The sequence below is a fragment of the Pongo pygmaeus genome, chromosome 17 (genome assembly GCF_028885625.2).
Source record: "Pongo pygmaeus isolate AG05252 chromosome 17, NHGRI_mPonPyg2-v2.0_pri, whole genome shotgun sequence".
Taxonomy (NCBI): domain Eukaryota; kingdom Metazoa; phylum Chordata; class Mammalia; order Primates; family Hominidae; genus Pongo; species Pongo pygmaeus.
Genome location: NC_072390.2, coordinates 23,152,437 through 23,167,820, shown reverse-complemented (window position 1 = coordinate 23,167,820; position 15,384 = coordinate 23,152,437). Strand labels below are relative to the sequence as shown.

Here is a 15,384-nt window from a genome sequence, read left to right as displayed (position 1 = left end):
ACAGTATTTCTTTCATCTTCAATTAATTCTTTAAGGCATCTCTTCCTACTCTAATACTTCAGCACTTAATTCTCAAAGAGGTTCCTTGCATTGGACAGTGACAAATAGTTGAGTAGAAGAATAACAGGTAACAAATAGCAGAATTAAATACAGTCCTGCAGTCTCCAAGTCTCCACATTTTCTCCTTTTATAGTTTTTTAAACTTTCTTTTTTTTTTCTTTTTGAGACGTAGTCTCACTCTGTCACCCAGGCTGGAGTGCAGTGGCACGATCTCGGCTCACTGCAACCTCCACCCTCCAAGTTCAAGTGATTCTCCTGCCTCAGCCTCCCAAGTAGCTGGGATTACAGGCGCCTGCCACCACGCCCGACTAATTTTTTGTATTTTTAGTAGAGACGGGGTTTCACCATCTTGGCCAGGCTGACTGGTCTTGAACTCCTGACCTCGTGATCCACCCACCTCGGCCTCCCAAAGTGCTAGCATTATAGGCGTGAGCCACCTCACCCAGCCTCTTCTTTTATAGCTTTATAAGCCAAGTAGGTAACTATGTCTTTTAGAGCCCACAATGCTTAGCCCACAATGCTTGGTACATGTTTAGTTGTATCAAATGAGAGCATGCTATTATTTCTACCTGAGAATATTAAACATTTCTAGGATATTACTTTAACATAACAATATTCAGAATAAATGAGCATTTCCCATGCCTGAAGAAGATGGTGGTCCTTCTATACTGTCCAATGGACTATTAACTATAAAGAATTGCTAGAAATGTGGAAACATCTGGCCTGATCAATGAACTCACATGCAGCCCAAAGTCAACAGGTTCAAGCTGAGCTCACGATATTGCTGCTCTGACCAGCTTCCCTATCAGCATTGCTGTCTCAGTAATGGCACTGTTATCCACTCAGGCTCCCAAGTGGAAACCTGGGAGTCACTCCTTGAACTTTCTCTCCTACCCACCGGCCCACCAAGCCAATCAGTCATCAAGTCCAGCTAATTTTGCTCCCATGTTGAATCCGTGCCTCCTCCCCATCTTCCCTGGGCTATTGCAGCAGCACGTGAGTGGGTCGCTCAAAGTCACATCCAGTCCCCACAATGGGCCCTCCATTCGTCAGTTACATTTATCTCAATGGGAAGCAAATCTTACCTCCAAATTCCCAGTGTAATGCCCTTCCACAGCTCTCAGTTTTCTGAAGAATGGGCTCCTGTGCCATAGCATGATGTAAAAAAGATCCGTCAAAACTTGACTGTAGCTGCATCTCCAGCCTCACCTCCTGCTGCACTTCACACTTTCAACTCTGAACTTTCCAGTTGTTTGTTGTCGCCTGTCCCCACCATGCTAGCTCATGCTTTCCTGCCTTTGTTCATGCCTCCTTTACCTAAAGAATCCACCTCTCATCTTTCTTGGCTTGGCTCAGTTCAAGCACTATCTCTTCTTGAAAATGCTTCCTGACCTCCACATTGGACCAAGGACCCTTCTGGGCGCTCTCACAGGAGCCTGCCCACATCGATAGCTTAGCTAGTGCTACATGATGTTGACGTCACCTGATGATATGTCTGTCTGCCATACAAGACATAATGTCCTTGAGGGGTGAGACCATAACTCACCTACTTTAGTACCCCAGCACCTAGGGCAATTCCTTGCACGTGCTAGGAATCCAGTCTGCTTTTGCCGAACTGAGTAAATCAAGTCATCCTGTTTTGTGGATGTCCTGTTTGTTATGCCGTGTTACGTACTTTTGTCCCCATTTCTGGTTTTGCGTTTTCAGGTGTCTCTGTTCAACTATGTATTTTTGATTTCTTGGGCTTTTGCTCTGCCGTACGCCAAGCTGCGCCGTCTGGCTTCAAGTGTCTGCACGATCTGGACGTGTGTGATCATCGTCTGCAAAATGTTGTACCAGCTCCAAACCATTAAGCCTGAGAACTTCTCTGTTAACTGTTCCTTGGTGAGCCTCGGTGATGGGGGAATATTCCTGACTGCCCTTTAGCAAAGCAGGGCAGATACTTGGGGAACCCCCATCCCCAAGCACATTTGGCCTGACCTGGCTTGTAAGTCACCTCTCCCTGGCTGGTCATGCTCTGGCCCTGTGTTAAGCCTCGTCTCATACTGAGGTCTCCCCTGAAATGGGCCTGTCCCCCAATCCTACCGCTATCATTTTGCTCAAAGCTGAAGAAGAAATAACCCGAGCTCTCCTAATCTGTGGAGCTATTTTTTTTTTTACTCCATTTTCTCTTCTTTTTAGCCAAATGAAAATCAAACAAACATCCCCCTTAATGAGTTGAACAAGTCTCTGCTCTACAGCGCTCCTATCGATCCTACAGAGTGGGTCGGCCTGCGGAAGTCTTCGCCTCTGCTAGTCTACCTGAGGGTAATGGCTTTGTCGTGCTTAGTTTGGGCCTCCACACCGTTGTATAATAGTTCAGGATTCTTTTCCATGAGATGCTTAACATCACATTTGATAGTAACCGTAACTTCTCATGTGGGCTCTGGCATGACCTTTGCAACAAACTCTAAGTGTTAAAATCAGTATTGTGGCATGTTAAAGAGAAAGTGATCAAACGGTCTGAGACTGCTTGAATAAAGTATGACAAATACATTCACTGGAACATTATACAATCATTTTAAGACCATTACAAGATTAAGGTCGATGGGTGCATTAGAATTGAAGCATGTCTAAAATATATTAAGATTTTTAAAAAGCAAATTTCAAAACACTGTGCATAGTATGATCTCTTCTAGATACAAAGAAAAATATTAAGTAAAGTATACCAAATGCTCAATAGTGGTTATTTCTGAGAAGTGGATATAGCCTTACAAGACATTTTTGGTGTGTAAATTCTGTTTATAGTTTTTAATAAAGAGAATCTATTACATCTAGAAGTAATAAAATAAAACATATATTTATAAAAGGAAACTTGAGTACAAATAGTCATACAAACATAACGAAAACAACATGCTTCAGATTTTTCACATTTTATTTTTGTGGATTATCTGAGCAGTCCTAATCATGTTACACTGGCAATGCATTTAAGGGTACAGCCTCTACACTCAGCACCTGGGATTTTTAAATGTGTTAAGCATCCGATTTTCTTTGTGTACCTTCTAGATTTTTCATCACATGGTAGATATCTTTTGTACCAGTACCCACCATAAATAGCTGTTATGAGGATAAAGCAAATTGGTATTTGAAAAGGGTGATCGAATTGTGTCTGGAACCTATGGTTCCATAAATGTTAACTATTTTCATTATCTTGAATAATAGTTATATCATCGCTATTATTATTTTACTGTTGTCAGCATGCTTCTCAATCTATTGCTCTCTGTAGCCAGATTTCAGGAGTGTTCAAAAGTTTCCCCCTAAGCAGCTTCCCGTTCATTCAGCTCAGCGCGTTTCCCAGGATGTCTCTGTACTGTTTTTGCACTTCTGGCTGCAAACAAGGCTGAACTGTCCTCCTTGGATAACTGGAAATTGCTTCCTTGGTGTGAGATGTGTAGTTCTGAGAAATAGGAATGAGCAGCAGCATCTTATGTTTGGAGATTCTAGATCCTATTACTTTGGAAGTTAGCCTGATTTTCTAATATAGATAATGCCACAATAAATAAGACAGAGAAAATGAATATTGAGCTCAAAACAGTTTAAGAGAGGTGAGCTTTTATAAAACATTGTCCTTGTAGTTGTGAAGAATGTGGGAATTGCTTGAAATTACCAAATCATAAAGCCTCTGGCTGACACATTTGTGTTTCCTTGCTTTGTAGAATAACCTCCTGATGCTGGCTATCCTGGCCTTTGAAGTCACCATTTACCGCCATCAGGAATACTATCGAGGTCGAAATAACCTGACGGCCCCTGTGTCTAGAACTATCTTTCATGACATTACAAGACTACATCTAGACGATGGACTTATTAATTGTGCCAAATATTTCATAAATTACTTCTTTTACAAGTTCGGTCTGGAGGTGAGTTTCCTTGCTGACATGTTTTGTTTCTCTTTTCCATGAAAATTCAAAGAACTGCTTCTGGCCAATTGGCCACTGGAACTTTGTGATACATCTGCAGGCATGATAGCTGTCCCCTTGAGAAGAACAGAAAGTATTTGTACTGATGGTTAACTGGCTTGACTGAAAGTTTTCCAAGTTTGGGTGCCGAACACCCCCTTCTACAGCAGTGCCTTGGCCTTTCTGGATCTCCAGAGCCATCTAAACACACGGCCATCAGTTGCCGTGTTAACAGGTTTCTTATTAAGAATAAAGTATTAATCTTCTGGTTGGGCATGGTGGCTCACGCCTGTAATGCCAGAACTTTGGGAGGCCAAGGCAGGCAGGTCTTCTGAGGTCAGGACCTCGAGACCAGCCTGGCCAACATGGTGGAACCCCATCTCTACTAAAAATACAAAAATTATCCAGGCGTGGTGGTGCACGCCTGTAATCCCAGCTACTTGAGAGGCTGAGGCAGGAGAATTGCCTGAAGTTGCAGTGAGCCAAGTTTGCACCACTGCACTGTAGCCTGGGTGACAGAGCAAGATTCCATCTCAAAATAAATAAATAATAAAGAATTAATCTTCTTTCTTTTTGTGCATTCTGAAACCATAAGCTGCAGCCAAAATGAACTGTTTTAACCTAAAACGGTTGTGATAGTGCCTGTGCCTTCATAGAATGAAGTAGGAATGGTGATGTTTCATGAGGAGATCAAAATGGCTGTTCTCTTTATTGTCTGAAGTGGTTATGATAACAGCTACTTAGTTTTTCCCTTGGGAGTAATCTGTACAGTATTTCTGTCTTCACGCTGAGACACTCAAAAGAGCAAGCATTTGTGAATCTGTGCAGACAGACTGGCCCTGAGCGATGTGGGTCTCCGCCATCTACACAGACTTGACACCTATCACCAGTCCCCTTTCCCACATGCCTGATTTTTTTTTTTTTTTTGCCTCTTTTCATCTTTACACAGACCTGTTTCCTAATGTCAGTTAACGTCATTGGCCAGCGAATGGATTTCTATGCCATGATCCACGCCTGCTGGCTGATCGCTGTCTTATATAGACGCAGAAGGAAAGCCATCGCGGAGATCTGGCCCAAGTACTGCTGCTTCCTGGCGTGCATCATCACCTTCCAGTATTTCATCTGCATCGGCATCCCACCTGCTCCTTGCCGAGGTGAGCCTGCCCTTCCCTGGAGCCGTCTCCTTTTAGAAGAAGCCATTACTGAGTGGACGGCTGGGAGAAGAGTGGTGAAGAAGAGTATTGATTGTGCTGTTCGCCACTTCCCTCCCTGCAGATTACCCGTGGAGATTCAACGGTGCCAGCTTCAATGACAACATCATAAAGTGGCTGTACTTCCCAGATTTCATTGTGCGGCCCAACCCTGTGTTTCTCGTCTGTAAGTGTTTCCACTGCAGGGCCACGGAGTGCTGGTATCCGGGTTTACTGCTAATCATTGTTCACGTGCTATGCATTAGTGCCTTTTGTCTTCCACTAGACTTCGTAATCATGTAAAGGCTTGTCTTATGCATTAATATCACAAGTCATTAATGGCTTCTACTCACCCTATTACATTTGCAAAATTAATAAATCAATGTTGGAAATACCATATTCACTTGCATAATTTCACTTCCCCCAGCATACACACACACACACACACACACACACACACACATTTACACAGCCACCTTTCAAAAGACAGACCAGAGAGGAAGGCTTTTGTGTTTTCTGACTTGGTGGTTTCTGGCTCCCAGTGCAGATAAATAAACCCTGAACATAGGACAGTGGATGCTGGGAGATGCTTCCCAGATTTTAGTTGCTCTAGAATTGGGCTGCAGCCCCAAGGCCTTCCCATGGCAGCTGGTGATCCAAAGGTCAGAGCAGCTCCCCCAAGACCAGAGTACTGGGTGCTACAGAAAATGCAAATGACTTCCCTGCCTAAACAATTTTAGGTTTAATTTTAAAAGCAAGGGAGCAGCTTGTGTGCAGGCTTCAAGGCAGGCTTGGCCTCAGCCCTTTGTGGGCAGTTGCTGGGAGGACAGCTCTGTCAGGCTGCTCTGCGCTGTCCAGCACAGTCCACCACCTCCACCTGCTCTCACCACACCTGCAGTGTGGCTTATGCTCTGGGGACAGTCTTTGGTTACAAATGCAAAGGAGGATGGAAAGGATAAAGAAAAATGAATGACTGCATCCACCACACATAAAAAGATAAAGATGGGGAAATTGCTCAAGTGGCCTCCTTAAAACTGGTGGGAGGTAAAAAAAAATTAGCCAGGCATGGTGGCGGGCGCTTGTATTCCCAGCTACTTGGGAGGCTGAGGCAGGAGAATGACATGAACCCAGGAGGTGGAGCTTGCAGTGAGCCAAGATCGCACCACTGCACTCCAGCCTGGGCGACAGAGCGAGACTGTCTCACACACACACACACACACACAAATGCTACCCTCTAAGAGACTCATGAAGACTAGTAAGTAGCACCTAATACTTTCTCTCACCAATGTGCAAACAAAATCCAGAGACTCCCCACGTAAGCTCCTGGAGTGTCTGTGGTCACTCTATGCCCTGCAAGGTGGAGAAGGTGTGACTTGGCCCCGACATTGGACTCCAGGATGAATTTTACTATAAACTTTGGGAACACAACTCACTTAGGAGCTGGGGAGTGGCTGTTGCTGTGTGATGACTGTGTGTTGCATTATGTAAATCAGCAGAGGTTGAGGCAGCTTAATGATCTCACCTCTGTCTTGCTAGATGACTTCATGCTGCTTCTGTGTGCCTCCTTACAACGGCAGATTTTTGAGGATGAGAACAAGGCTGCAGTGCGAATCATGGCAGGTGACAATGTCGAGATCTGCATGAACCTTGATGCGGCCTCCTTCAGCCAACACAACCCTGTGCCAGATTTTATTCACTGCAGGTAACAAGAGCTTCACATTTGCTAAAAGCCACTTTGATGTGTGCATTTCCTTTACTTTGCTCCTCTATACTTTCTCTGCTATACTTGGGAAATAGATCCGCTGAATTGTATACACTGAAGTTAATAAATGCTGGACAATGTGGTTCAGCAGCCTGGAGGCTGAGCCTCTGAATTATAGCACTGCACCTGCTTTTGTCAGTGTAAACCGCCTCTTTATGGCCTCAGTTATCCTCCTCTTCTTCATACCAAAACTGACTTGTGCCAGTAATACCAGCTGTTCAGTGGAGGGTCCTCCTGCTCATCTCTTATCCCTCCTCTGTATCCCCATAGCTCATCCTCATCTTCCCTCCCTCTTCCTCATCCCCCATCTTTCTTCCTTATCTTTCATCCCTCATCCTCATCCCCATAGCTCATCCTCATCCCCCATCCCTCCTCCTCATCTTCTGTCTCTCCTACTCATCCTCCATTTTTCATCTTCATCCCCATAGCTCATTCTTATCCCCACCCTTCCTCCTCACCCTCCAGCCTTCTTCCCTTCTTCACTTATTCTCATCCAGCCTACTTCATCACTTATTCTCATCCCCCATCTATCATTCTTATCCCCATCCCTCCTCATCACCCTCCATTCCTCTTCTCATCCTCCATCCCTCCCACTCATCCTTAATCCCTCATCCCCATTCTTACTCCTCATCCTGCTGCCCTCCATCCTCCGTCCCTCATACTCATCCCCATAGCACATCCTCATCCCCCTTTCCTCCCTCTCATCCCCATCCTTCCTCCTCATTCTCCACCCCTCCTCTTCATCCTCTATCCCTCATTCGTATCCACGTAGCTCATCCATATTCTCCATCCCTCAACCTTATCCCCAACCCTGGCCCTTATCCCCATTTCTCCTCCTCATCCTGCATTCCTCCTCCTCATCTTTCATCCTTCAACCACATCCCCATAGCTCATTTTATCCCCATTCCTCCTTATCCTCCATTTCTTCTTCTCATCCTGCATTCCTCCTTCTCTTCTCCATAGCTCATCTTCATTCCCATTCCTCCTCCTCATCCCTTCTCTTCCTCCTCCATCCCTCATCCGTATCCCCATTCCTCCTTTTTATCCTGCATCCTTCCTCCTCATCTCCATCCCTCATTCTCATCCTTCATCCTTAATCCCCATTCCTCATCCTTATGCCCATTCCTCCTCCTCATTCTCCATCCCCCCTCCTAATCTTTCATCTCTCCTCCTAATCTTTCATCCTTCCTCCACATCCCCATAGCTCATCTTTATCCCCATCCCTCCTCATCATCCTCCATTTCTCCTTCTCATCCTGCATCCCTCCCCCTCATCCTCATAGCTCATCCTCATCCCCACCCCTCCTCCTCATCCTCCATCCATCCTTCTCCTCCATCCCTCCTCCTCATCTTTCATCCTTTATCTGCATCTCCGTAGCTCATTCTTATCCCTCATTTCTCCTACTCATCCCCATCCTTCCTTCCTCCTCATCCTCCATTTCTCCTTCTCATCCTGCATCCCTCCTCCTCATCCTAATAGCTCATCTTCATCACCACCCCTCCTCCTCATCCTCCATCCATCCTTCTCCTCCTCCATCCCTCCTCCTCATCTTTCATCCTTTATCTACATCCCCATAGCTCATTCTTATTCCCCATTTCTTCTACTCATCCCCATCCTTCCTCTTCATCCTCCATTTCTCCTTCTCATCCTGCATCCCTCCTCTTCATCTCCATCCCTCGTTCTCATCCTTTATCCCTCATCCTCATAGCTTATCCTTATCTCCCATCCCTCCTCCTTCTCCCCTTTGCCTCTGCCTCATCCTCATCCCTCGTTCTCTTCTATTTCTTTCTCATCCTCCATCCCTCCTCCTCATCCTCCATCTTTCCTCCTCATCCCCTATCTCTCCTCTTCATCCTCCATCCTTTATCCTTACCCCCATCCCTCCTCTTCATCCTGCATCCCTCCTCCTTATCCCCATCCCTCCTCCTCATTCTCCATCCCTGCTCCTCATCCTCCATCTTTCCTCCTCATCCCCTAGCTCTCCTCTTCATCTTCCATCCCTCATCCTTATTCCCCATCCCGCCTCCTCATCCTCCATTCGTCTTTCTCATCTCCCATCTCTCCTCCTCATCCCTTAGTCCTCATCCTCACTTCTTGTATTCACTGGGAGCTGAGGAGGGGTGGCTCCCTAGATTCCACCCTGTGCCTGTGCTCTTCCTGAGCAGTGTCTCCCCTGTGGCCATGCAAGGGCTCCCTAGCAGCTTTTCTGTCCTCCACCATTCTGCCCAGCCTCATGACAGCTGATCTGGGCCATGTTTCCATCACAGTGTTTGTGTTTAAACCATGCTCGACCTCTCACCATGCATTCACGCTCTCTGCATTCCCTGGGTTTCTGTATTGAGATTTTGTCACCCAAGGCCCACTTCATGGAGGGCAGGCCCACTCTGCCTCTGCAGTCAGATCTTCGGTCTTTCAATGCCTGTAACACTCCACTCAGCTGCCCACTGTAGTCAGCTGTCTGAGGAAGCTGCTGTGAATTTTCATACCCCCTTATTAGCTGTATGTCATGGGACTAATTTCCTAACCTCTGATCCTGACTGATTAGTGTCTGCCCTATTGAGCCATATGAGGTTGCAGTGAGAGGCTCATGCAGTCACAGCACACATGCCATCCATGTGGAGATAGGTCACTAATAGTACCCGAGCCGGCCGACCCCACACATGGAGTCGCTTTCCAGCTTCCGATCTTCCAGAGATTCCTGTTTACATGGTGTGGATCATCTTCTGCCTGGTGTTGGTATCTGAAGAACCCATCTTATCCCCACTTCTAAGGTGTAGCCTTAGGGTGAAGATCACATCTAACTTGCTTTTGTATTTGTCCCCATCCTCCTACTTGCAGTTCTTGGCCCACGATGCATATACCAATATAGATAGCTGTCAGCCACCTGCTACTCCCTTTGCGCCAGGCTCTGTTCCAAGCTTTGCACACATGGAGCCCTTTTACCCCAGCCCAAGGAGGTCATGTGTTATCCCCATTGTAGAGATGAGGAAACCGCAGCAACGAGATGAGACATAGGCAACAGCAGAACTGGAATTGGAACTCAAGCAATCCAGCTCCCAAATCTGAATGTTTATGCGCTTGAGTGCCTCTTGGTAGCATAAGAGGCTCAACATGAACTGCGTAAATCAGGAAGTGAATTTGCTTTAAAACAATACGCTATACAGACTTGACCATTCTATTTGTGAATTAAGTACCAGACTAGGCACTGATCTAAGGTAAGACTTCCATTTTTGCCTCTTCTCTGTGATGCCAAGAAAACAATCAGTCCAGCCCAATATTTACTATTGCAAAGGGAACATAAGTATTTTCAATGTATTCGTGAAAAGCCTAAATCATAACTCAAATGGAAAGCTTTTGTGTGCCCTTGATTTTTAAAGCTGATTTTTGTTTTAGTTATTTCAAATTTTTGTTCTGTTTCTCAATGAGGACTGCCAGCAAAGTGACCCCCCTCAGGAAGTGACCTGTCTAATGCCACAGCAGTAAGTAGGAAGCCAGCGCACATGCTTGCTGGTCAGAAGCATAGCCGTGCTCCCGTCTTCCTCTCCAACAGGGGTCAGCTCCGCAGCACCCTGGGATCTCTGGAAAGTGTCCAGAGCCCTGATAGTTAGGTGGCTCCTTAGCCACAGTACCTGTCACCAGGGTTCAGTCTCTCTATTCAGAGATCCTTAAGGCTCCTCTTTGAAGCGTATTTATCGATGTTTTCCATGTTATCTTCACAAGCTTAGTTTTATGAATTCTGGACCCAAAGTGGGTTCAGTGCCAAGATGTGAAGGCCAGAGCTGATAAAGCAGGAATTGACTGCTGCAGGCAAGGAAGGAACGGTATGGAAAGAATAAGCTGCACTCACAGGCACACACACTCAAAATGCCAGCAGCCCAATTCCACTGAATTCAAACCACACACACTTCAGAAGGCCCCTAGGCTCATGCAAATCACTACCTTTATTTGTGATGATCTAGGGATACAGGGAGATACTGACATTTCATTCACTCTCCATTATGAAGTCAAGGAAGGGTTTTATGTATTTTAGAAAAAAAGTTATAAAAATGTTTAAGTGTTTTACTTTAGAAAGAGTAAAGGGTAAAAGTTTACTTGTCTGAAAAATGTACCAAGGCACAACTTAAACTCATCCCCTAATAATGCTGGATAGCTCAAGTGTGGTGCATATTTCATTAAGCAATTACTTATTAACATCCTACAAAACAAGAACCCATTAATCAAAGAATTAATCCAGAATCGGTTCTCCTTTGTTTCTTCCCAAATGCGCCAAAAGAAACCACCAAAGCAAAACTCCCAAAACCATGATTTCTAATCAAGAAATGCAGTTGGGACTTGGCCTGTGGGTGTGACTCCTGTCAGATGACATTGACCCACAGGCTAGAGCTGCTGCTTGTTGCAAGACTGACACCTGAACACTGGCCTCACCTTCCATGAGGAAAGCAGCAGGGATGGGTGGCCGCCAAAAGGGAATCCTGACTCAGCCTGAGGACCTCCAGAAACAGAGTATTGGAAAGAACAAAAAAGCCCCACCATGGCTTTGGATAGTTGGTCAGAATCGTCTCCCATCTGTAGGGAAAGATTTCCACCTCTAATAAAACCTTTGTGTTCAATATAAATTTGTTTAACTTCTAGTTCATCCATTCTTAACTTTTCTTTCACTAGCCAGAAAGCATCTGTGTCTTAGAATTTCTTTTGCCATACAATTATTCATGCCAACCATAGAAACAGAAAGGAGAATTTTGAGTACTCAAGTGGTAGGCAGAAAATGTTGTGTTTGTGAGAAATTTGGCCTGAATAAGGTGACGAGAAGCATACACCGTTTCCAAAACTCATCTATTGGCCTATTACTAACTATTTGAGGGTTTCCTAGATAGCAGGATTAAATGAAAGCTCACAGTCTGATTTGCAAGGTGCAGTAGAGAGCATGAATTTCTTCCCTTGTTAAAGACTTTCCTGATTTTGCTTTTGTTTGTTTTGTTGTTGTTGTCTTTTTGTCATTGGCTTTGTTTTCCAGATCTTACTTAGACATGTCCAAAGTGATCGTCTTCAGCTACCTCTTCTGGTTCGTGCTCACCATCATCTTCATCACTGGGACAACCAGGATCAGCATCTTTTGCATGGGGTACCTGGTAGCCTGTTTCTACTTCCTGCTCTTTGGGGGTGACTTGCTGTTGAAACCCATCAAGAGCATCCTGCGCTACTGGGACTGGCTGATCGCATACAACGTTTTTGTGATTACGATGAAAAATATCCTGTCAGTAAGTGGTTGCCACTGCATAACACATTTGTGGTTTTCGTGTAAGAGTAAACAATCCACTCAGTGGTTATTAAAAGCCCAGTGCTTGTCATGTTGCTCTCTTAAAAGCCCCAATAAGATGCTGCAAATTCAGAATTCAAAAGCCATTTATTTCTCTCTGTCTTGCCACGTTAAACAGAATCCTTTTTGTTCATTTTCACCATTTCAAGGTCACATGGCTAAAGGATATGTGTTCATAGGAATAAATTCTAAAATGTCTTTTACTAATTAAAATTCTGTCTCTTCTGAGGAACAATTTGTCATCACTCCTGGTATGAGTTATGAAGTGGCCCTGTTAAGAGCCGAATTCGAGCCACTGAATCTTTTCAAAAGCTGTATTATGTTGGCAAAAAGCAACCCTCTTATCTAGAAAGAACTTTAGAAGTGTGAGATAAAATGAGCGTGTTTCTCTATGATACTGGGTGGGGTAGAGAATAAGGTGGAATGGGCTATTATAGGCAAGAATGTTTTATGTACTCATAAGATGTGGGTAGATAGAAGAGAAAATGCAGCCTTCTGTCTGGCTGTCTCCGAGGATAGACATTCAGATTAGGACACAGCTAGAGCAATGTACGGTTGAGGGACCCCCCCACCCGCACAGGCCCCGACGAAGCTTGGCTGCTCTGCTCTTGAGTAGCTATGTTTCAGAACACGACTCTTCCCCTAACGTGACATGCAACTCACACTGCCCACTAGTAATTCCAGAGTCACATCAACCTATCAGGACACAACGACACCATTTCAGTGATTTAGTGTTGCGGGAAATTAAGCAACAACCTCTCCTGAGCTAAAGGAGTTAATAGCTCTCTGGCTGGCACTCACTTAAAGTTTATCCTTGTGCCTGCATCTCCCAGGCTGTAACTGCTGTTGCACTGAGAGAGCAGTGAGGAAATCTCTTCTGCTTCTTCCTTCCTAGCTACTTAAGGATGAACTCACCAGGCAATTCAGTTGTGATATCTCCTTGATTTTCGGTGGGGGCGTGTGTATCACTGTGTCTAGAAGTCTTGGAAAGCCCAGTTTATGTAGGCATGAATAGGTATTTGGATAATTTATTTTGTCTGAATTCCATTGAAAGGTTAATTTTCTAGGTGATGGTGAAAGTGACTTATTGGTCACTTTTACCCCTCTGACATCAATTTACATTTGGAGTAGCATTGAGAGTTGTTGAAGAGAGCATGAGACAGGACTACAGAACGCTGGTTCATTCTAAAGCCAGTCTGATGATGAGGAATCTGTTGCCAGAGGCTGATTTCACAGTCATGCTTGGGAAATGTATGGATTCAAAGCTCATTCCTTCATTCATTCATTCTGTAAACCTGTATTGTAGACCTGTTTTTTGCTGAGCACTATTTGATGTATTGAAGAACAAGAGATAAACAGTTCTCAGGTTTTGCCCTCAAGGAATTCACATTCTAAAAAGGAAGGTAGACCTACTTATAAATAATTATGATGCAATCTGTTAATGATAATTATTACAACATTTTTGAGAAACAAAAGGATGCCTAATATCTTGCTTAGATAAGCTGGGAATGGGCTTCCTGGAGGTGATGCCATTTGAACGCATCAGATACTCATAAATAGATTGAAGGGTCTGCAGGGAGACAAAGGGGGAAGGCATTCTTAGCCTGGAAAACAGGAACAAAAGCAGGACATGATGGTGTAGGACTGGAATATTCCCAGGGCTGGGGAATCCATAACGAGTAACTGCTACTGTTGGAGCAAATCCTGATGATATTCTTCTTCCTCACATGTTCCCAGGAAACGCACACAATGTAGCTGTCACATTTATGTATTGGCTTGCAATGATTCATACTTGTTTAAACATTTTCCAACTCAGGATTTAAACTTAACTATAACAAAAAATTCATTGTTATGAGACAACCACCTGCCAATCTACAAAAAATATTCCTTTACCAAGAGAATTGGTCAAACAAGACTCAAAACACATACTCTGTTTTGTTCTAAGAACTACACCCTGCAGCTTAGGTCTGGGATGACCTCCAGGGAACAGCATAGGTTATATTTGTCTGGCTTGTAAGAAAATAACTCTACCAAAGTCCAAGTCCTCGGGTTCAGTGCACACCCATTCATTATCACAGAGTTGGGATTTATTTCTATGATCGTCCAAGATTTCTTCTTGATAAACTGGTGCTTCCAAGTACAGAAAACATTACATGAAAGACCTTTCCTTTACTCGTTCGGTTTAATTTTTCCCAGGGATTTACATTGCTCCTGAAGCACTACCAGAAGGTGACTGAATTTTTAGGTACAATTGGCATCTCCTGGAATCCTTATCACTGAGACCTTGTGAATTCTTGCACACGTTGGGATCATAAAACAACACTTTTTTTTCTGGCTGCAGAGCTTCAGAATTATCCCCCTCTTTTGTTTTTCAGATAGGAGCATGTGGATACATTGGAACATTGGTGCACAATAGTTGTTGGTTGATCCAAGCTTTCAGCCTGGCCTGCACAGTCAAAGGCTATCAAATGCGTAAGTATGAAAAGCAAGTGTGGAAGCAGAAAGGCAGAAAAGGGAGGATAGTTGTATTGTTCTAGTTTTAAAAGTGGGCCAAAGCACATAAAGATATAAAAGTGGGGTCAGTTATCTCCAGATGGAGGCTGTAGAACTGTAGTACGTTGTGAATCTATTGTCTATAACATGAGATGCCTTATGCTAAGCCTCTTTGATCATCTTCTTGAAACTTCTGAAATGCTGAGGACTTGGAGTCAGGGTCTGGAGATTGGATGTAGTGCTATAGTAACTCCCCAGACTTTTTGAGTCAAGATTAGGAAGGATTCCAGAAGCCCACTCAAACCTGCTGTTGCTCCACTTAAGGTCTTGGGGCATCAAGTAACTCTGACTTCAGTCTCCTCTTGTCCTCAGGAAGCTCAGAGAGCTTCAAGCTCAGGGAAACAGTTGGGAGAAGCATGAGGATTTCTAGAGTTAGACTCCTGCCGAGACAAAGGCAGAAGTGTCATTGCCACCACCCCACCTCTTGCACCGGGACCAAGGACGACATCACACATGGTCTACCATGGCACCCAGAATGGGTGCAACTTGGACACAGTGCTCTCTCTATTTATTTATTATTATTTATCTATTTATCTATTTTTTAAAAAATATTTTGAGACAGGGTCT

General features: G+C 44.4%; 1 protein-coding gene across 5 annotated transcripts in view; it reads left to right on the top strand.

Annotated features, from left to right (window-relative positions):
* Positions 1-15,384, top strand: part of PIEZO2 (piezo type mechanosensitive ion channel component 2) — a 480,117-nt gene that overhangs the window by 385,603 nt on the left and 79,130 nt on the right. For 4 of the 5 annotated variants that reach the window (XM_063653383.1, XM_063653380.1, XM_054461214.2 and 1 more), the window contains 8 exons: positions 1,768-1,944; positions 2,242-2,367; positions 3,756-3,956; positions 4,945-5,149; positions 5,271-5,372; positions 6,722-6,887; positions 11,962-12,205; positions 14,640-14,736. In XM_063653383.1, coding sequence (XP_063509453.1) covers positions 1,768-1,944; positions 2,242-2,367; positions 3,756-3,956; positions 4,945-5,149; positions 5,271-5,372; positions 6,722-6,887; positions 11,962-12,205; positions 14,640-14,736 — 1,318 coding nt within the window. The remainder of the gene's footprint in view (positions 1-1,767; positions 1,945-2,241; positions 2,368-3,755; positions 3,957-4,944; positions 5,150-5,270; positions 5,373-6,721; positions 6,888-11,961; positions 12,206-14,639; positions 14,737-15,384) is intronic. The other variant, XM_063653382.1, reaches the window with a different exon arrangement.